General features: G+C 42.7%; 2 protein-coding genes across 5 annotated transcripts; one reads left to right on the plus strand and one right to left on the minus strand.

Moving 5' to 3' along the window:
• Window positions 1-2281: 2281 nt before the first annotated feature.
• knop1 (lysine-rich nucleolar protein 1) lies at window positions 2282-13083 on the plus strand. 4 transcript variants are annotated; one of them, XM_037543186.1, is made up of 6 exons: window positions 2322-2456; window positions 6063-8576; window positions 10270-10332; window positions 10413-10503; window positions 10625-10692; window positions 11348-11487. In XM_037543186.1, the coding sequence occupies exons 2-5, from the start codon at window positions 6063-6065 to the stop codon at window positions 10657-10659; spliced, it is 2703 nt and encodes a 900-aa protein (XP_037399083.1). In that variant the 5' UTR covers window positions 2322-2456; the 3' UTR covers window positions 10660-10692; window positions 11348-11487. The 4 variants fall into 4 exon arrangements, with proteins under 4 accessions (XP_037399082.1, XP_037399083.1, XP_017568323.2 ...); XM_037543185.1 differs by lacking the exon at window positions 10625-10692 and having other exon boundaries at window positions 2282-2341; window positions 10413-10466; window positions 11348-13083; XM_017712834.2 differs by lacking the exon at window positions 10625-10692 and having other exon boundaries at window positions 10413-10466; window positions 11348-13083.
• exosc1 (exosome component 1) lies at window positions 12944-22539 on the minus strand. The gene is made up of 8 exons (XM_017712836.2): window positions 22483-22539; window positions 20911-21026; window positions 20619-20693; window positions 18878-18966; window positions 17875-17908; window positions 15285-15335; window positions 14778-14862; window positions 12944-13664 (listed from the first exon to the last, which is right to left on the minus strand). Exons 1-8 carry the CDS (start codon window positions 22508-22510, stop codon window positions 13558-13560), a joined length of 585 nt encoding a protein of 194 aa, XP_017568325.2. The 5' UTR covers window positions 22511-22539; the 3' UTR covers window positions 12944-13557.
• Window positions 22540-23010: the final 471 nt, after the last annotated feature.

The following is a 23010-nucleotide window of genomic DNA, read 5'->3' on the forward strand; positions in this document are numbered from 1 at the left end:
GACTCCTAACACCGCCTTGGCCTACCTATGTAAAAAATTATCAAATTGTAAGTCGCTCTGGATAAGAGCTTCAGATGCCATAAATGTAAACCACAGACTAAAGAAGAATGTACCATTTAAACTGCTGGCAGCGTTTAGCTGGCGAGTGGATGGAGCGGGTTACAGAAACGTTAGCTTTGAGAGACTCCTGTAAATCCAGCCTTAAGCTGTAACGTGATTTTCTTTTGTTTTCCTTTTTTTTATTACAGCTCAGATGCAAAAAATACGATCATGTGAAGACAGAACAACAGCAGCATGGAATATAGTGCAAACACCAGAAATACAGCACAACACTGCACAGCAAGACTAGCGCAGCGAGGGAGTTCCAAGATAATGATGATAGATGTTTAGACGATAAGAAAATATTACGTTGATCAGAAATGAACTAAAACCTGGTGGACTAGCTCAAAGGCTAGCATTAGAGAGTTAGTCTCCTATAAAACGTTCCTATTAGGGATCCAACTGTGGCTACAATAAGTCACAGGCCACAGGTAAACCACTGACACTGTGGTTCAACCCACTAAGAGAACAAGCTTTAATGCAGGGTTTCTCAACCCTGGTCCTTGAGGTCCACTGTCCTGCACATTTTAGCATTTTCCTTGATTTAACATATACTTCAACTTAGTAAATAGTTGTTAATGAGCTGATTAGTTTTTTTATGTAATTATTTGCATAAGAAGGTACAACAAAAAAGCCAAATGCAAACAAAAAACAACAAATAAAAACTAGAAAGGGAAAGTTTGTGAACGAACTTTAAGTTGGCTTAAAAAAGGCAGTTAATTATGTTAAGAATTAAGTTGTAGACTGTTGACAGGTTTTAAAATGTTGCCAAAATGTTGCTAAGCAGAAGCTGCAGTATCCTTGGTAGATGGTAATCCCTTGCTAGGTGCTACTGAATGAAGTTCCACCTTCAATTCTGTGCCACGTTAATATTTGTTACCGTAAAAAACTGAGCTCCACCTTAAATTTTGTGCTGTCTTAACTGCAGATCCACCTGAAATTCAGTGCCAGCTTAAATTAAGATCCACCTTAAATTCTGTGTCACCTTAAATTTAGTGCTATGTTTATTCAAGTTCCACCTTAAATTCTGTGACATCTTAATTGTAAGAGGAGAAACTGTTTGAATTTTGAGGGTGGATTAAAAATAATAATAGTAATAATAAGAAGAAGATTACAAAGGACAGTAAGCCGGCTTTTTCAAGCCAGCTTAAAAATGAGGAGAGAAGGTGCAAAAAGGCATAGAAAGGGATTTCCCTGACAGAAAGAAAGAAGTTATTGAATTTAATTAAATAAAAACAAACAAACAAACAGTCCAAACAACCACATTTAGGCTCGTCGGACTGAGCGCAGGCTGGTTTTAACCCAGCGGTTTCAGGCAAAACACTAAACGGCTCAGGCCTCCATGCTCCAACGTCAGCGTCGAGTGGTGCTACTGAGCATGCGCACATCATCACTACGGCCTAGTAACTCGATGCTTCCAGCGTTTTATTTTGTTTTTAATGTTTATTCAGTAGTTTATTCCCTTTTTTCAGTACCGGACTCGGCTTAATATCATTAGTTGCACACTGGAAAGGTGATTTGGGCCATCAGAATATTCTAATTATTATTTTAACGCAACGTTTTCTGATAAGATGATTTGGGCCTAAAATTAAATGAAATTAAAATGATAAAAAATTAAATAAAATTATTCTACCTATATATTTCAGCACTGGTACCATTTTCTGGGGTAATTTAGGCCATCAAAACATCCTACCTGGAGCGCTACCTAAAAACATGCACACCTCGTCAGAACAGCGGTGGAGAAACACTGGGCTCGGTCCCAAATGGCTCCCTACTCCCTATATAGTGCGCTGCTTCGATAAAGGAGATAGGGCTTCTGCACCCAAACAGTGCAGAATGTTAGTCATGCGGCTTGTGGCTGAATGTAAACGGCTCGCTATTCGACCTACAGCGCGCTCCTCGGGTGCAGAAGGCGTTATTTAACGATCCAGCTAGTGCACTGCGTAGGGGGTAGGGAGCTATTTGAGATTCGGCCTCTGACCCTTTTCCAGCGGGGTGACGTTTTGCTATAAACAAGCGAAGGTTTATTACACACGTTTCGTTTTTGAGTGAGTTTTTTATGTTGTCGTCAAAAGTGACACGTTTTCAGCAAAATGTTTGTTTAAAGAGGTCGGACTGGAGTTCGCCCTTGCTGTTGCTAAGGACGCGGGCGGCTGTTACTAAGGAAGCTTACTGACGCAGGCTTAAACTTCCGGGTCAGGCGAACGCGTTTCTCCGATGAGTTTAGCTCCACGTGTTTTCAGTGAGTACGAATAACTTCGCCGCGTGTCCGCGCGCCCGCGTGTCTGCGTCTCCGCGCCGTGTAATGTGTTTATTGTTTACTGGACGGCTGAAAGCTCGGCACAAACACCGCTTCGGTTTGTCTCTCCCCTTATCTCTCCCTCTTCCTGTCACTCGCTTCTCTCGCTCTTTATCTCCCTCGCGCTTTCTGTCGAGTTGTCTGCCCGTTCTCTCCTCTCCTCGCCTCTCCTCTCCTCTCCTCTCTTTCTCTGTCTCGTTCCCCACGTCTCTCTCACTTTTTACTCTTGTTTCTGTCGTTCTCTCTCTCTCTCTCTCTGTCTCTCTCTCTCTCTCCCCTCTCTCTCTCTCTCTCTCCCCTCCTCTCTTCTCTTTCTCTGTCTCGTTCCACACGTCTCTCTCACTTTTTACTCTTGTTTCTGTCGTTCTCTCTCTCTCTCTCTCTCTCTGTTTCTCTCTCTCTGTTTCTGTCTCGCTCTGTCTCTCTCTTTCGTTCTGTCTGTCTCTCTCGCTCTGTCTGTCTTTCTTGCTCTGTCTCTGTGTCTCTCATTCTTTTTGTCTTTGTTGTCTATCACCGTTTTCTCTCTTTTTAGCTCTCTCTCTCTCTCTCTCTCTCTCTCTCTCTCTCTCTCTCTAACATACTAGCAGCCTAAAAGAATTGCTGACATGCAAGTGGGCTCCAAAGGTCTGAGGTCACATTGAAACTCTTACTTCTGTTTCATTTAAACTGGAAAACAAACTTTTTCCGTAATTTTATCAAATGTAAAACAGAGAAATGTAAATAAGTAAATAATACGTGTGGAAGATTCTTCACTGTTTCTAGGTTGCCTTGTAATGCATTATTGGGACACTAGCCTTGTACAAAGAGGTCGAACTGCTTTTTATTCTGGATTCTTCACTCCGGTTGTTCTGCTGATATCATGTGTAATGAAAAACTTTGTATGAAATAAGAACAAGATATGTTCACCAGTGGTCTCAGAGATTTGGACCCCACTGTATGTCCATCACTGTGTGGTTCACAGCGGTTTCTGATGTGTTTATCAGCCTGTCTCTTCACTTTAAAGAAGAAAACATGATGGTCCATGACCCTGTACGTGACCTAGAGCCCATTGTGGTGCTGTGTTGGGAAACGTGTGGAGAAGACCGTTGTGGGTGGTGTGTGGACAACAGTGAGGAATGTGTAGGAAGCAGCTTCTTTAAAAGGGGCTTCAATATATTGTACATCTCAAGTGCTGCGACATGAGCGATGCATGTTCTTTAATGACGGAACGTCATCAGCTAACTCGGTGCAGTCCTAGTAATCTGACACAGTCGAATGCAGAAGGTTGTGTGCAACCAGCGCTTCTCCGACACAGCGGCACTGACGGTTGACCATTTCCCAGCCAATCAGAAATCTGGAATCGCTGTTCAAAAGTTTGGAATCACTGTTTCCAATAGTATGAAGCCGATTTTATTGCAAATACATGTACAACACAAATTCCTAAAAAGTTGGGACGCTGTGTAAAATGTTAATACATGTAAATAAAAACAGAATACGATGATTTGTGAATCTCAAAGACGTATATTTTATTCACAGTAGAACCTAGAACACAAATCGGATGCGGAGAGTGACATTTTACCGTTTCATGAAAAATATTAACTCATTTAGAACTTGATGGCAGCAACACATGTCAAAAAAGTTGGGACAGCGCCGTGTCTACCGCTGTGTAGCATCCCTTTGTCTTTTACATCTGGGAAGTGAGGAGACCAGTTCCTGGAGTTTTGGGAGAGGAATGTTGTTCCATTCTTGTCTGATTCTAGCTGCTCAACAGTCCTGGGTCTTCTTTACTGGATTTTTGTCTCATGATGTGCCAAATGTTTTCTAATGGTGAAAGGTCTGGACTGCAGGCAGGTCAGATCAGCACCCAGACTCTTCTTCTGTGAAGCCATGCTGTCGTGATGGATGCAGTATGTGGTTTATTGTCTTGCTGAAATATGTAAGGACTTCCCTGAAAGAGACGCTGTCTGGATGGAAGCACATGCTGTTCTAAAACCTCTATATACTGTTCGGCATTGATCGAGCCTTTTCAGACGTGTAAGCTGCCCACGCCATAGGTACTGATGCAAACCCAGACCATCAGAGATGCAGGCTTTGAATTGTGCACTGATAACAAGGGATGGTCCCTCTCCTCTTGAGTCCGCAGGACACGTTGTCCGTGGTTTTCATAAAGAATTTCAATTTCAAATCCATGCAGTGATTTCTGGAAGTGTTCCTGAGCCCATGCAGTGATTTCCAGTGCAGAATCATGCCTGTTTTTAACGCGGTGCCACATGAGGGCCCAAAGGTCACGAGCATCCAATACTGACCGTCGGCCTTGTACCCTGCGTACAGGGATTCCTCCAGATTCTCTGAATCTTTCGATGATATTAGTTACTGTAGATGGTGGGATATTTTAAAGTATTCCCAATTTTATAGTGAGGAACATTTTTCTGACTTTGTGGCACGATCTTTAGACGTTTTTCACAGATTGGTGAACCTCTGCCCATCTTTGCTCTTTTTATTCCCAGTCATGTGAGTTAGTTGCAAACTGCTCCTCCAGCTATTTTTTATCAGGACCACTTACCTTCCCAGCCTCTTGTTGCCCCCGTCCCAACTTTTTTGAGATGCGCTGCTGCCATGAAGTTCTAAACGAGTTGATGTTTTTCATGAAATAGTAAAATGTCTCACTTCCAACATCTGATATGTGTTCTAGGTTCTACTGTAAATAAAATCTGGGTCTATGAAATTCGCAAACCATTGTATTCTGTTCTTATTTACGTTTATTTACATTTTACACAGCGTCCCAACTTTTTTGGTAGGTGTGTGGGTTGTATAAGTAAGTGGTCATCTTGTGTAACTTCACAGCTTTCAGATCATTTACTATCCAGAAACATTAATGTCCAAAAAATTAATTAATTCTAAAATAGCTAAAAAAAATCATCAATCTAAAAGTGTTCAAATCCAGAATTAAGTTATAATAAATAAATACTGCTGCTACTACTGATAGTTTTATAAAGAATCATCCAGAATGATGCTGATGTCTGAAATGTAGGTGCAGTAAAATTTCCAGAATAAAGTTGCAAGTATGGTTTTAATAAAATGCAAAATTCTTCATACTTCATCCAATCCTGTGGATTGATAACTTGACCAAAGGCGACTGTGTATTTTAAAAAAAATTGCTGTATGTTTAGCATTTAATAACTGTTTGCCAGGTATTTCTTGTTCCCCAAAATTAATGAATTATTGTATGACATTTAGAATATCTCAAAAAATAATATATAAAAACTCCAGCAGCACTGCTGTGTCTGATCCACTCGTACCCGTGCAACACACACTAACACACCACCACTACATCAGTGTTACTGCAGTGCTGAGAATGATCCACCACCCAAATGTGGTGAGCCTCCTATGAGGGTCCATGGGGGTCCTGACCACTGAAGAACAGGGTAAAAGGGGGTAACAGTATCAGAGAAACAGATGGACTACAGTCTGTAACTGTAGAACTACAAAGTGCAGCTATACAGTAAGTGGAGCTGATAAAATGGACAATGAGTGTAGAAACAAGGAGGTGGTCAGAATGTTCTAGCTGACCGGTGTCAGTGAAACGTTTGAACTGTAGTGTATGTGTAAGTGAAGCCTGATGGTTTCAGATACAGCATATCAGTAAAACAGAACCTCATTTAATGTTGTGTTGCTGGTATTTCAGATGGTGCCAAACCCGACTACCAAGGTGCAGAGGAAGAAGAGAAATAATGCACCAAAGCAGCGGAAGACTAATGAGAGTCTGAGAACGAAGGAGCAGCATTGGCAGAGCGTCATCTCCAAGCTGAACAACCTCCTGCAAACAGCCAAGAATTTATCCAGGGAGGACAAACTGTGCATGAAACCGAATGACGGCAAAGGCGTTACGATCAGTGGTAAAAAGAAGAAGTTGGACTTTTGGGGGAAAAAGGCTGAGGAAAGAAAGGCCTGCAAGTTAAAAGCAAAGAAAGATCAAGCTCAGTCACCTGCACAGAAAGGTCAGGCTCAGTCACCTGCACAGAAAGGTCAGGCTCGGTCACCTGCACAGAAAGGTCAGGCTCGGTCACCTGCACAGAAAGGTCAGGCTCGGTCACCTGCACAGAAAGGTCAGGCTCGGTCACCTGCACAGAAAGGTCAGGCTCGGTCACCTGCACAGAAAGGTCAGGCTCGGTCACCTGCACAGAAAGGTCAGGCTCGGTCACCTGCACAGAAAGGTCAGGCTCCGTTACCTGCACAGAAAGGTCAGGCTCGGTCACCTGCACAGAAAGGTCAGGCTCGGTCACCTGCACAGAAAGGTCAGGCTCGGTCACCTGCACAGAAAGGTCAGGCTCGGTCACCTGCACAGAAAGGTCAGGCTCGGTCACCTGCACAGAAGACAGTTAAAGGAATGCCTTTTAACAAGCAAAACAAACAGAACAACGTAAAATGGAAAAAAGGAAGCTGGAATGGAAACCAGAGACGTCGGCATTTCACAGAAGATAAGAAAAAGGTGGAAAAAGTTAAAGAAGATTGGGAGACGACAGGCACCCCCCTGGGAATGAGGGATGTGGGGGTTCCAGAAAAGCAGGAGGTAAAAAAAGAAATGGTGCAGGAGATGAGTGAAGGAGGTGTGGAAATGAGGGATGTAGGAGTTCCTGAAAAGGCGGAGAAGAAAAAAATCAAGAAGGAGCTCACAGAACAAGGGGTGGAGGACACGAGTGAAGGAGGTGTGGAAATGAGGGATGTAGGAGTTCCTGAAAAGGAGGAGGAGGAAGAGAAGACCCAAAAAGTCAAAGAGGAAGGGAGGGAGGTCAACATCAACAAGGAAGGTGTGGAAAAGAGGGATGTGGGGGTTCCAGAAAAGCAAGGTAAGAAAAAGAAGGTAAAGAAGGAGCTCAAAGAGAAAAGGACAAAGCAGAACCATGAAGGAGGTGTGCAAACGAGGGGTGTCAGAGTTCCTGAAAAGAAGAAAAAGATGACGAAGGAGCTCAAGGAACAAAGGACGAAACGGACACATGAAGGTGTGGAAACGAAGGATGTAGGTGTTCCTGAAAAGGAGAAGAAAAAGACCCAAAAAGTCAAAGAGGAGGAGGTGGAGGTAAACATCAACAAGGGATGTGTGGAAACGAGGGATGTGGGGGTTCCAGAAAAGAAAGGTAAGAAAAAGATAAAGAAGGAGCTCAAAGAGAAAAAGATGAAGCAGGCGAGAGATGTGGAAACGAGGGATCTCGGAGGTGAAAAAAAAAAGAAAAAAAAGAAAAAGGCGATAATAGCAGAGGACCATGAGGAAGGGATTGAGGCTACCATGAACAAGGGAGGACAGGAAAAAAGAAAAAAGAAAAAGAAGTTGGAGAAAACGGCAACGATAGAAGGGGAAGCCATGGAGATGGTCGTTGAGGCAGATGAAGAACCATCGCAAGAAGAAGTGAAGAAGAAGAAGAAGAGACCGAAAAAAGAAGCACCAGTAATGAAGACGGAGATGGATGTAATGGAGTCTCCAAAGAAGAAGGTAAAGGAGAAGAAGAATGAAAACAAAGTGACGAGTGAAGAAAGCAGAGAAACGGATGTCGCACCAGGAAACGTCCGAAAGAAGAGGAAAGCTAAAGGAAAATCAGAGGAAGACTGCACAGACGGATCAGACGGAAAGATGGAAACCAAGAAGAGGAAACGGAAGAGGAAGATGACGGAGCCAGGAGATGAAGCTCTGGACAGCAAGGAGGTGGGCGGAGAAACAGAAGCAGGAAAGATGAAAAAGAAAAGGAAAAAGAAGACGGAAGCGAGCGTGAAACAAGAGGAGGCCGAGGCGCCTGAAAGAGAACAACCGAAGGAGAGGAAGAAGATAAAAAAGAAACCGTCCAGCGTGGAAGAAGAACACGGTTTATCGTCTCCTGGAAAAGCGGAGGGGAAGAAAAGTAAAGAGATGAAAAAAAGGAAAAAAAGCACCTGCTCTCCTGCTGCAGAAGAGATCGTAAACAGACTCGTGGAAGATCGGCCGAGAAAGAAACCGAAGAAGATGGCAATGACGGAAAGCGCTGAGGAAAAAGATCAGCCGGAGAGAGAGGGAGACGGCGGTGGAAATGTCTCTCAGAACGGAAGGAAAAAAAAGGAAAAGCAAAAGAGGGAGACGGAGGAGACGAAGGGAGCTGGTGACAGCGCGTTAATGATAAAGGCCATCAGAGTGAAGGTTGAGAGAGAAGCGGAGGAAATCGTACATAAACGAGTGAGTGACAGACACAGACCAGACACAGACCAGACACAGACCAGACACAGACCAGACACAGACCAGACACCCATGATTACGCCAAGCCTTCATTATGCCTGATACTTCCTTAGATCTGATTCTTTATTACACGATTCATCGTTATACCTGACTCTTTATTTACACATGATTCTTTATTACATATGATTCATTACACATGATTCTTTATTACATATGATTCATTACACATGATTCTTTATTACACATGATTCATTACACATGATTCTTTATTACACATGATTCATTACACATGATTCTTTATTACACATGATTCATTAAACATGATTCTTTATTACATATGATTCATTACACATGATTCTTTATTAAAAACGCTATTCATCATACTGATTCTTACTAAATGTTTCTTTAATGCACTGATTTATTAGATTCATTACAAATGATTCAACATTACATTGATTCTTTATTTTATTTATATATATATATATATTTATATATATATTTTTTTTTTTTATGTATTTATTTATTATTATTATTATACACACACAGATTCTGTATTAGATTGACTCTTTACTACATTGATTTTTTTTTTGTTCCTTCATTAACCTGATTGTTGCTCGTTTGGAGATGTATAGCTTTTCAAAATGTTTTAAACACCAAGAATAAGCATTTTTTTCATCCTGTTTATATTAACATGCGCGGTTTCTTTCAAAGTAAATGACATTACACAGGTAAATGTTGCTAACTAATAACCAAGTTACTTAATAATAGTATTTTAGTAAGTATGTAGTATAGTCTTTAAAGCATTTACATGACGTTTGAAAGCATTTAGAGCAGTTTATTGCAAAAGGCTTCTGTATTAACTAATTTACAGTAAAGCTGTATGCAAGTTTGGAGACCCCTGGTCAAAGTGAAAAATTCTCTACAGAGAACACACTTAAATGACCTTTTCTGCATATTAAATAAATATATAATAATAATAATAATGATTTTTTTTTTTGAGTGGGACAGTCGTGGGCTGGAGGTTAGGGAACCAGCCTTGTGACCAGAAGGTCGCTGGTTTGATCCCCTGCGCTGAAATTACGTGACTGTGCCCTTGAGCAAGACACCTAACACCCAACTGCTCCCCAGGGGCTGCAGATAGGGCTGCCCACCGCTCTGGGCAAGCGTGCTCACTGCCCCCTAGTGTGTGTGTGTTCACTAGTGTGTATGTGGTGTTTCACTGCACGGATGGGTTAAAATACGGAGGTGAAATTTCCCTGTTGTGGGACTAATAAGAGTAACTTAACTTTAATTGATACAATATAAAATGTACCATAACTTTCACACAGGCCACATTGTAGGTTTTATTTTTCCAACTTATTTTCACGTTAGAACGTTTAATTAGACCAAAGGCGCTCAGACATTTGCTTACAGCTGTATAGTTTTTATTTTTTAGCTTATAATTTATTAAAAACCTGTTGATTTGTGTGAATACATTTTATAATAACGCCAAACCCTTTGGCAGTGCACACTGTATTGTATTTGTAAGTATAATGAAGATATTAACCCACGTTAATGATCATAATATGGACCAGATAGCATCTCTTTAGGTGGTTTTAAATAGCATCTCTATGCAGTATAAATATATTTAGAATTGAATTTACTATGTGCAGTGATCTGTACCAGGTTTAATGGTGCTCTTGTGTCTCTGCAGCCCCATGATGTTGTGTTCCTGTCTGCCAAGACAGGAAATCAAGACGAGATCTCCATCGACCAGGTAAACACCAGCACACACAGACCCGACCCTACCGTCCCTTTCATATACGCATGTAATCCAATGTACTGTTGCATTTCCAGGCACGGAGGTTAGCTTTGCAAAGAGACATCGATGAGGAATCTAAACCCAAGTCGGTCAGTATCCACACGAACATCTCCTTCATATATAGTCGTATGTAAAGGTTTGAACTCCTCCATTCACATTCCATGTTTTATTGATTTTCTGAGAGAGCGCACAGTTAAACGTGGCCCTTTTCTGCTAATTTTATTGCACAATTTCTATTTATTTGCAGAGTTCAACGTATTGAGGGGGAGAGAGACAAATTAATGTGGTGTAACTTTTGCACAGACCACATTTGATGTATGTATTTCCCAGTGTTTAATTTCAGTAAATGAACACTCACTGCATTAAATGTGCAGGCGTGTATTCTCTATAGGGGAGATGATACATATTAGTGTGTGGGTCTTGTTCTCATTATATTGGTTAAAAATTTATTCTCCTCAAATAGCGAAACTCTATAAAAACACTGATTTTTAAATGCTGCACCCAATATATATGCAATCATATTCGAAGAAATGCTGAAAGTAGCCAAGTGTCCGTCCACTATTTTGGCAAATTGCAAAATAAATTATTTCAGGCACGCTGCTTAACCTCAAATATGTAAATGATATGTAAATGAGGTGCTGCTAGGCTGGTGCTTGATTTCACGCACTGACGCCAATTCATTGGCACGCAAATCTCCGCTTGTTTCCATGTCGTACAAAAAGCTTCATGAATTAGATTCACAGTAGTTCTTGAGTCATTAAAGGACATATCTGGCAGTTTTAGGCCACTTTGTTGAATAAGAGCCAGTGTTTAATATGATTTTCAAATTCAGTATAAAGAAACACACATAATATACACACACACACACACACACACACCCCTAATTATGGATACTGCACATTACAATAAAATAAAATTTTATAATGTTTCATTTTGTACTTTGTGACATTTGACTTTTGTTTCCTTCCAGAGGTTTGGCCAGTGGGACACTGCCCACTTTGACAGCTCGGACAAACAGATGAAGTTCCTTCGCCTGATGGGCGGCTTCAAGAAGGGCAGTCCGCAAATCACACTGAACAGTGGTCAGTTGAATACGAACATGGCTCTGGGAAAGGAGGGCCAGAGGACTTTACAGCAAGATCTTCTAGGAGAGTTTGAACGTGCCCAGAACCGCAGAATGGACTTGCAGAACAAAGGGGCGGGGCTGGGCTTTACAGCACCGTCCAAGAAAAAGTTTACCATTGACATCAACACTCGACACTCGGTGAGATTTGATGACTGAGGTGGCAAAGGATGGGCCTGGGAGATCTGTGCTGCAAGGCTGTCCTACCGTAAAGAGACTGAATAGCAAGTTCAGTTGAGAACCTATGTAGGGAATCGGCTCCAGCGAGTAAATATTTATATTCCCTTTTTTTTTTTTAAAGATTTCACTCTGGAAATATTGTTTCTGTAATTTTATCCAGCCAGTGCCAGTCATGTTAAATACGGACATAGTCTCGTTGTTCACCTGTTTTTAGGCCCTGTATCTGGACCGAAACTGCTTTTATGTTAGGCATGTTGGTCTCAGTCGCTTGATTCTGAGCCCCTGCCTCATCCGTTTTAAGCCAGATTCATCCAATCAAGTGTTATTTATCTTCACAAAACAGACCCCTAAAGCTGTGTCCTCATTCTGTAGTCGGTGTCATGGCCATATTAGGAACTCCAGGTCTAAAGACGGTTTTCTCACACACCTGTGGTTCCAAACTTCTCATTCTTCCCAAGTTTTTTCCTTAATTTGTTTCTTGAGATAGGTCCTAAGAAAAAGCTTACAGCAGATTCATGACATGTTCTTAAACTGCATAACTGTTCTCACCTTGAATGTATTGATTCAGTTCTTACCAAAGAACAAATCGCAGATAAGACGACATTGGCGAATAGCCAGAGCTTCGTAACAACCGACACAAGTGGGTTTTAAGACTAAAGTTCTTAAGAGCGGCTGGTGAACGAGGCCCGAAGTTTCCACCAGTTAACGAGGCATTTAATGAATTGAAATGGGAATATTACGAGCCAGCACTGCTGTGCGCTGAATTAACGTCTAAGCCTACCAAAGCGCATAAACCAGCAAGCTTTGCCAAGTGTGGTTATTTAGAAGCTCTGGTAGCTCTTTAGACCTCAGTTGGAGTAGCTGGTGTTGCTGTATAATAGTGTTGGAGTAAACGGTCACGTTTCAGTGTGATGTTACTTCAGTGTGCATTAACGTTAAATTGCTTGTAGCATGGCTGGTAAATGACCTCAAGATCAGAGGATCTATAGACATTCAGTAGAAAAAGGACAAAAAAGGATCAACTTTGTAATCTTTATCTGCACCTCAGGGCTCTGAATTTTCAAAAACCCGACTGTAGATTGACGCACAACGTCATGCATTGGTGTAAAATAATTCATTTACATGTGTTGCCACTAACGCAGGTGCTGCTGAGTGATGAAGCAGATGACTTGAGTTTTTTTTTTTTGTTTTTAAACTGCTTTTTTTAAATAAACGATCAATCACTGTGAAACTGTATATATTGAAACACGAAGTGAAACCAGCTTTATTCAGAATAAACACTTTATTGTGGCTCTTGTAAATACAGAGTATGTACAGGAATGAAATGAGGAGAAAGGGTGAAAAGTTTACAAAGCAGGACCAAAAACATGTCTGAGAATAAAAGAGACGGGAAGCATCTCTGATCACTTTGTAAGCGGTTCATGTGTTTTTCAGAGGCTTGAATACAGTGCAGCCAAAAAAAACGACCAATACTTCAAAATCCCGTTATGGAAAGCTAGCTGTCCTTGACTTGCAGATGATGGTCATCGCAGTGATGCAGTAAAGCCCACTTACTCTCCAGTTTCAATCTCTAGAAGGACACTCTAGAATCCCTGGGGTTCTGGAATGCAGCCCCAGGAATCAGAATCCCAGGGGTTCTAGAGTGCTGCCTCCCCTCGTGTCCTATGGAGTTCTAGAACGGTTGGTTCACATTTAACCAGAGCACAAAAAAGGCTTTGATGCCAATGACAAAACGTTACAGTCCAAATCTGAATTTCTGCACTAGAACTCGGCGAGAGTTCTGGTCTCACTGTGGAGCACGTCCACATGGCCTGCGTTTGCGTGTGAAGCTGTGTGTTCCGGGGGGGGAAAGGATGGAAAGGTACAGGACGTCCGGTTCAGGCCTGCAGGTATTCCGGCTGTACCCGCGCCACCTTGCGGAACTCTTTGTTGTGAGTGCGGGGACACTGCATCTCGCACCAGCTGATGGGCACCATCTGCGCTCCTGAGGATGGAGAGCAAAGAACATCAGCCAAACAAGCTCATCATAATGAAACATGAGCTCCTCAGACATCCTTTCTTCTCTTATACTGGCTCATGTGTCTCCTTGCCTTAATACAGGGAGATTCACTCGAAAGGCCCTGAATATTCTGTGCTAACTCGTTGGGATGAAGCAATCTAAACCAAAAAAAAAAGCGGTACACAGCTTGACGTATGCGTAATTGACGGCCTCCGCCACGAGACGGGATCAGTGATCCCGCCGTTTCCAGTTTCCGTACCATCTTCTGAATAACACTCTGAGGGTACATCACCACCTTATTTCTTCCTAAATTCACACCGACATCGCTCAAATGAACTGGTGACCCAATAGGTTCGCACCACGAAGACGCACCGCTCAATACCGCACACCCCCCGTCCTGATGAGAAGTCGAGTGACTGAGCGAAGGGGTACGGGGGGTCTGCACCCGGAAGTTGCAAACGGAGGTTAAACGTTGTGCCGGCTGTCCGGCGCTTACCTCATCGCTCCGACACAGGGGCATCCCGGCTTGTTCGAAGCTCCATATACTGAGGTGCACACAGTTATTACAGAATATTCGGGGCCTCTTTCGAGTGAATCTCCATGGACTTACATCTTCATACACTTTACACACAAATGGCAAGTGATAAAATGAAAATGTGTAAAATGGCAATTTTTGCCACCAAGCAGTTTCCATCAAAATCACTTGGAGATAAAAATGCTTTACATCATTTCCTGCAAAAAATGTCATTCGTTTTGATTCCTCAGTTTTAAAAATGAAATAAAATTTGGCCGCGTATTTGTAAACATTTCATGTGGTAAATTTCAGTGCGGGAGCTTCCAGAGACGTCTTCAGATGTCCGACTGGGTAAGTCTCTCAAGAACAGAGCATTTCAGAGCAAACGCCCGAATAACTGAAATGTACAGACATGCTGAAAAGTTGGTGGACGTCCCATTTAAGCGCGGTTAAAGCTCTAGGTTACGTGATGGTCCGTCTCAGTTGAACGTGCTTTGTGACACAGATCAGTTTGTCACAGGCACACATGCCTGACCGGTGGCTGCACCATCACCTGCTCCACCTGCATGGGCGTGTCCACTCACCTGCTTCACTGTGAGCCACGACCACACCCAACTCGTTCTCCGCCGTGGTCAGCAGATAGTTCGACTGCACGTCACCCAAAGAGATCTGACCGCTGGAGTCAAGGGTCAACCGCAAGCGTCCTATCACTTCAGTGAGAATCACACCGTGCAGGAGTTCAGGAGAGAACTAAAGCCCCCACTCACAGCAACTATTTTAACATCCATCAGCTGTTCTAGAAGCGAGGAATATGATAAATATCATCATCATGGTCCTCGATGTGCTCTTCTGAGCACACTGGACATCAGTACTTCAACTCTGACCAACGGCGTGTTTCATTACAGACACAATTAGTGTTCCGTGGGATTTAGTGTTACACGGCATTAAACGTTGATTAAAACTCAGTTTTTGATGGCTGTATTTAAATGGCGCCGTCTGTTTGTCAGAATATTGCTGTATAATATTCCGGCCACATCACTCACCCACAAACTACCCAGATTAGGTTGTGTGTGAAACACATTAAAGGATACCACTTTGGCAAGGACAATGTCACCCGGCCTGAAACTTTTGTACGTTTCCACCTGCAGAGACCAAAAAACACACAAAGGTCAAATTACTTGATTGATTGATTGATTTTCTAAGTGAAAAGAAGTTAACCGGTCATCTGTGGTAAACAACTCAAACGCACTTCTCTGCTCATTTTAGCACACAATTTCTATTGATTTCCTGAGTTTAACACATTGGATAAAATAAAACATTCAAATGTGCCCCTCAATCTGTTAAATTCAGCAAATAAACAGCAATAAAATGTGCAGACTGGGTGGCTGGGATGTAAACCAAGTCATTCAGAGTGGTATCTCTCCACCACGAACAGGTTTTGAAAGTACATCATTGCAAAACTCTCTCAAAGCCGTCAGAGAACAGCGTCTCAGACATCAGGCAGTGTGTTCGCGACCATTTCCTGTAGGAACTTTCTGTAAGGAGCTTTTAGAGGTGGATGTCTGGTTCCCATCACCACCACTGCGAACAGTTCTGGCTCTGCAAGTTTCTCCAGAACACCAAACTACTCTGAATGACTTTATTAGCATCTCAACCCTTTCAACCTTTTAACTTTGTAGAATTTTTTTAAAAATTGGTGGAGTTCCCCTGTACCCTATTTTCACATGGAATTTCACCAAGGGTGCACAAACATTTGCATACAACAGTATTTAGTTATAAGCCATTTCAATGTAATTATTATTCAAATATTTATTTAAAAATTACACCCAAAGCAGCATTTTATCTACAAATGCCAAGTAGCGATCCTGCTTTAGCAATGTTAGCATAAACCACCTGTCAGTGTACTAGTATAGCTAAACATCTGTCATGTAGTTAATACCATTAATACTCACTACTAATGCAGCATGTAAGTGAAACTGGGAAAAAAAAAACCTCAAAACTCCAAAAAAGTAACTTCACAGAAGAAGAAAAGAGCGATTTTAACTTTCAGTGGAAGGTAATGTGAAGAAATTGTAGTCAATTTGGATCATTTCTACTTGTTTGTTTTCTTCATGATATTTTGAGCCACTGGCAACCTCGAATGATGCAAAATACAACCCCATTCCAAAAAAACTGGGACGCTGCGCAAAATGTAAATAAAAACAATGCAATGAGGTGCAAATCATTAAACCCTATATTTTATTGAAAATGGCACAAAGACTAAATTAAATCTTGAAACTGACCAATTTTGATTTTGATGCCAACAACACATTCCAAAAAAGTTGAGATGGGGGCAACAAATGGCTGATAAAGTGGTGTAATGCTTTAAAACAAAAAAAAACAAACAAAACAAAAACACCTTGTGGTTAATTGGCAACAGGCCAGTAACATGACTGGGTATAAAAGAGGATCTCAGAGAAGCTTTCAGAAGTGAAGATGAGGAGGCGTTCACTAGGCGTGAAACACTGTATGGACAAACAGTACAAAGAACTTTCGTTTTAAAGCATCTACAGTACATAATATCATTAAAAGGTTCAGAGAATCTGGAGAAATCTCTGCATGTAAGGGACGAGGCCAAAAACCAGTATTTGCTGGCTGAGATCTTTGGGCCCTCAGGCAGCGCTGCATTAAAAACAGACATGATTCTGTAGTGGAAATCACTGCATGGGCTCAGAAACACTTCTGAAAAACACTGCCTGAATCCACAAATGCAAATTAAAACTTAAAAACACAAAGAAGAAATCATGTATAAACAGGATCCAGAGATGCTGCCACCTTCTCTGGGCCCAAGCTCCCAAGCTCCCAAGCTCATTTAAAATGGACTGAGGGGAAGTGAAAAGTGTCCTGTGGTCTGATGAATCAACATTTGAAGTTCTTTTTGGAAATCATGGACACGGTGTCCTCCGGACTCAGCTTGTTGTCAGTTCACAGTTTAAACGCCAGTATTCATAATGATATGGGGTGCATTAGTGCACATTATATGGGTGACATGTACCTGTGAAGGCACCATTAATGCTGAATGATATATACATGTTTTGGCAACAGACGCTGCCATCTAGACGACGTCTTTTTCAGGGAAGGCCTTGATTATTTCAGCAAGACAATGTCAAACCACATCCTGCATGTATTAAAACAGCATTGCTCCAAATTAAAAGAGGTGCTAACCTGACCTGCCTGCAGTCCAGACCTCTCACCACTGATAACGATTACGAAATGAAAAAATTGACAAAAGAGCAGCTGAAATTCTCTATCAGTCAAGAACAGGAAAACATTTCACTATTAAAACTGCATCAGTGTCTCCTCAGTTCCCAAACTCTTACAGAGTGCTGTTGAAAGAAGAGGTGACGAAGCACAGCGGTAAACAGGCCCCCGGCCAACTTTTCTGAAACATGTTGCTGGCATCAAATTCAAAGAGGCAAGTGTTCAAATTTTCAGTTTCAACATTTAACATGTTGTCTTCGTGGTATTTCCTTTAAAATATGTTTTAACATGATTTGCACGTCATTGCATTCTATTTGTATTTACATTCTGCATAGCATCCCAGCTTTTTTGGAAACGAGTCTGTAAAAAAAAACAATTATCAAATGCCCTTAGCAGCATTTTTCTAGCACTTTCAGCGTTTGGTACTTCTCCCGGCCTCACCTTGTCTTTCTCTGTCGCTCTCACGTCTTCTTTCCTGTTTAAGCAAATGCAGAGTGAAAACGTGAAAAAGTGAAAGTCTTTCCAGCATCCTGGTAAGACCTGCCGAATATTTGTGGTTGCTCTGGAATACCTTAGATGCTGTTCCTACAGAACTGAACACCAAATCTGAACTACACAAGCTGTTGTATTAAACACACCTAAGCCTCCTGGGTAGCTTGAGCAAACAAACAAGAACAACTTGACCATTTCAGTGTGCGAGCCATGTCTGCGTTTTCACCTGACTGTGCTTTTACTTCACACCTGTTCTGAGCCTTTGTATCTGTTGTTTCTCGTCTTATGGATTTATGTATTGTTGGGCCTTGTTTTGCATGTTTGTTTAGCCCTTAAAAGAGGGAGAGGTGGTATTTCACAAAACAGGATTTCTCAGTTAAACGATAACTTGAGCCCAAAGTTGAACACGGGTGGGAAATGAACCTGAACCCTAGTGTCAGTGGATCTTACTTGCACGAGTTCTTGTTGTTGTAGGTGCACAGGAAAAACGTTGTGTCAATAAACACACAAACTGCCTCTTAAAAAGTATGAATATCTATCCGGATTGTACTGCAGTGTTGTTTTATTATACTGCCACCTGCTTACTGTAGTGTACAGTTTAGTGTATTGTACTGATTGTTTAATTGCACTGTTATGTACTTACTGCATTATAATTAGTGTATAGTACTGCACTGTATTAATTGCACTGTTATGTACTTACTGCTTTGGAATTTGCGCTTGTATGCTTACGGAAGTTCTTTCTGACTTGACTGAAAACTGGTCCAATCCCGACACGAGGCTTGGTAGACGCTTTATATAACTGACAGCTGAACTTTCTCCTGCAGCATTCAGCTCCACCCATCCTCCCATACATCACAAGCTAGACGCTTTGCATAGCACATCGTGTAGTACAACGTGTGGTGTACTGTAGAGGTTTAAACGCCCTGGGCACTGTTTGCATGTGCATACATACCTGATCGTGCCTCTGAACCTGTCTTTAAGAGGCGTGGAGCCCACGTAGAGGATGTGCACTTTAGCGAAACGTGGATTAATGCTCGTCACCTGGGAAGGTTAATGCAAAGAACTGATTATTGTGATCAATGTATTGAAAGAAACTGAGTTAATGTTACGTTACGCAAACATAACCATTGGCATCCTTGTAGTGCCAAACAATCCTGATAGCCAAGCCACTGATATATAGGCTAATATATGCAACCAAGCGAGCATCTCTTACCTCAGTCGTCAAACAAAAACAGCCTTTCTTTCTTTATTGGGCAAAAACTGGATCCAATATTTTAACTCTTTCAGCAAAACAAGAGGCCAAACTGAAGTGAGGCATGTAGACAGCAAAGCTGCTGTACCAACTCAGCTTCTAGCTTGTATCTCCGTTTCTTCAGTTTTTATTTTTCTCATCTGCGAGCTGGTCAGAAGCTTTGTGACGCTAGGTCAAATATCTATTCTATAATGAAAACTGCAGCTTCTGCTATTGGAAAACTTATTCAATTAGGTTCAAAGTGCTCATCGGTCAGCCCGACTTCCTAGCAGGAACGTTAGCCATGCGTCTTTATTCCACCTTCATTCTCAGCTCTCAAAACCTGTTGTTAATCCCTCCCTCTCCCGACACACATCACCAGAAGGCTTTAGGACAGAACCTCTGGCTCTGTGCACTGCAGCATTTTCCATCATGAAATCTCATGATGAATGGCCCATTATCAATGTTCTGAAATCACTCGGAACAAAATATCTTCACACTGACTTATATTGAAACGGAAGAGCGTCTTTACCCCCCATAAAGTTCTGCCACATTTTGTTCAAAATAAGAGATCAATAAATGCAAGCGAGCGATATATGAAACATGTTATTATACCGACAATAAGAAATCAAAACCTTTTTAATGCTTTTGATAAATTAAGGTCAAATGCAGGAGAAAGCTTGGAACCTTGTCCCATCAAATGCTCCCCAATGCGCGTTTGGTATATTCTAGGGGTGGGCAATGTGACCATATTTGTCGTTATCGTGATAAACAGCCACATAATGTCACAACAAGCTTTTCTGAGACAGTATTGTTGTATCTATACCAACTGATCAAACCTCAGATTAACTAGATATATTGATATGTATTGTGTATCATAATAATGACTTGCTAAATCATGGCGATGTGATCTAAAAATGATTACATCATCATTTTGTTTACAATAATGCAGGCCAGGCTTGGAACCATGTCCCATCAAGCGTTCCCCGGTGCGTTTTCTGTATACTGCCAGGCATCACGACCCCAATCAGCAACACCAACCACAATACAGTGCTGTATCCACACTGCGCAGCCCTGACGTTTCTGACTGGGTCACATTTTTAGGAACACTTCACCATAAGGTGAACTATTCATAAGGCTACACGACACCTACATGAGCTTTTCATGACAGCTGACACAACCCAACACAAATGTTTATGAAAGTTTATTCCGACAAGCGTCATCCGCTATAAAAACTATATAAAAGATATATAAAAAGGTTCCGTTTACCAATTTTGACCAAAGTTAGCTAAAGTTGCCTTTATGACAGACGAGGCCTGTTAGAATAAGCGTTATAAACGTTTATGTCGGGTTACGTCAGTGGTCAAGAAAAGCTTATGTAGGCGTCATATACCCCTACAGTAAAGTGTGACCCACATTTTGACAGGTTGTCTTCTCACACAGCAGCAAGTCTCGTGCTCACCTTGCAGGTGACGATGGCGCCGACGTCAGGCAGAAGCTGCGCTTCTGTCTCTTTGACGACTGAAATCACGGGAAGCTGCAAACACGAGGACAAACAGACTGTCGTTAGCTTAAATTCTCTTTTACCGCAGGAGCCTCAAACATGGGACCCACACCGAGTACAACACACAGGGCCTCTGGCAGAAATGGAAACAGGCATGTTGCTGCGTGACCGAACTTGAGACTCCAAAGGCCTGTTCTGTATATATTTTTCCTGATTGCGCAACCGCTGTGTGTCCCCGCAGGTTGCTCACCTCCTCCCCTTCGTTCCTCCTGAGCACGTAACCTGCGAGCGACGCGAAGATGTAGCCGTGCCGCAGATACGTTCCCGCTCCGGGAATGCAGTCCTCCGTACTGCACAGCCTTTCACCTGCGGGAGCAGCCACCAACATCTCACACAGCCATAATTAAACAGGGTCATGCCCCATTACGTTCTGGTGCTCCACCCTCCATCACTCTATCCATCTATATATCCATCTATCCATGTATCTATCCATATGTCTATCTATCTATCTATCTATCTATCTATCTATCTATCTATCCTGTAACAACAGCGGAACCCTTTTTGGTGCTATATAGGATCATCTACAACACATTCTCTACAAATCTGAAGAACCCTTTCACAATACATAGAACCCTTTAACCATGCAAAGGGCTCTTTTAAATGTTCATGATTATACAAACCCATTTTCTGTGCTAAAGAACCCTTGAAGAACCATCTTTTTCAAGAGCGCAGCATGTCGCTGCTGTCAGAAGAAAAATGAAGATACGAGGTTTTGTCGTTTAGTTCATGTCATAATTTGAAAAGGCCTGTTGCTCTTTACACCGTACGTAAATTTCATGAAGAACGGGCTAAAAGAAACGGCCCAAAAGGACCTGGAAAGAATTCTGGTTCCTTTGACTTACATTAAGAGTAAAGTAGGTTTTTTCCTTCTCCTGTAAAGTCGCCAGGTTTTGTTCTGACAGCAGCGACATGCTGCACTGGAAGCTTTTGAAGGATTCATCCCAGAAGATCTAATAAATCTAATCAAACGTTCACCTCAGTATCAGAACTCGGACAGAACTATGAAAACGTGAGTACGGTTACAGCCCTACAGCTTCCTGTCAGATTCTTCTAGGAATTTTTCATAGAGGTGCTAATCTGGGAATGTCCCTGAGGAGCACATTCACTTTCTGTGGGCAGTTCTGTCATCATGAACATCATGAACACTGAACAGGTGCTGCGTGAAGCTTCTGCTCATGTTAAGGCCCGTCCAGCAGATCTTTAAAGTCGGAGGCACGAGGAGGACCGAAGCTGAAAAGTCAAAGTGGAATGTGAGGCAGATGCTGGCCTGAGGCGGTGGGAGGGCAGGGCTCACCAAACGAGTTAGCAGGTAAAAATCAGTCAACAACAAGCACCCCCAGACACTCAGCGAGCAGTATCATTATTATTATTATTATTATTATTATTATCATTATTATCTGTTACGGTTAGTCATCAAAACGTTTGGCTCTCTAAGGAAAACTGCACAGCCACTCTTCTTACACAGGCTTCCTTCGAATTCCCCGTTCCACCTTAAATCGTGCAGCAGCTCCATGCTGGTGCCGCCACACGCGCCACTAGGATCTGCTGCACCACTTAAGGTGGACCGGAAAGTTCGAAAAACAGGCTTCGTAAGCAAAGCACGCGCACGCTTTCACTCCGTCTTCGCGTTCAAAAAAAGCAGCAGAACACGCGAACAGCCTCACAGACGGCATATCAGCTAACAAACCCTCTGATCCGAGGCGCTGATCGACGGACTTACTGGGGAGAAAGTTTATAAAACGTGTTGGAGTCGCTCGCTTACCTGGAACACACAGCTTCATGGGCGACATGTTTCCCAGAAGAGGAGAGCGAGCGCGGATTGGCTGCTACTAACCGCAGCACGACTCTGTGATTGGTCGATGACGCGGAAGCAGAGGGGCCGGGTCGGGGAGCCATGCTTGTTGTGGAAAAGCGACGCGTGACCTCACCAGGGAACGGCTGAGAGCCCACACCGGGGAATGGCTGAGGGCTGAGAGCCCACACTGGGGAACGGCTGAGAGCCCACACCGGGGAACGGCTGAGGGCTGAGAGCCCACACTGGGGAACGGCTGAGAGCCCACACCGGGGAACGGCTGAGAGCCCACACCGGGGAACGGCTGAGGGCTGAGAGCCCACACTGGGGAACGGCTGAGAGCCCACACCAGGGAACGGCTGAGAGCCCACACCGGGGAATGGCTGAGGGCTGAGAGCCCACACCGGGGAACGGCTGAGGGCTGAGAGCCCACACCGGGGAACGGCTGAGAGCCCACACTGGGGAACGGCTGAGAGCCCACACCGGGGAACGGCTGAG

Source organism: Pygocentrus nattereri, chromosome 12 (assembly GCF_015220715.1).
Source record: "Pygocentrus nattereri isolate fPygNat1 chromosome 12, fPygNat1.pri, whole genome shotgun sequence".
In the NCBI taxonomy this organism is placed as follows: domain Eukaryota; kingdom Metazoa; phylum Chordata; class Actinopteri; order Characiformes; family Serrasalmidae; genus Pygocentrus; species Pygocentrus nattereri.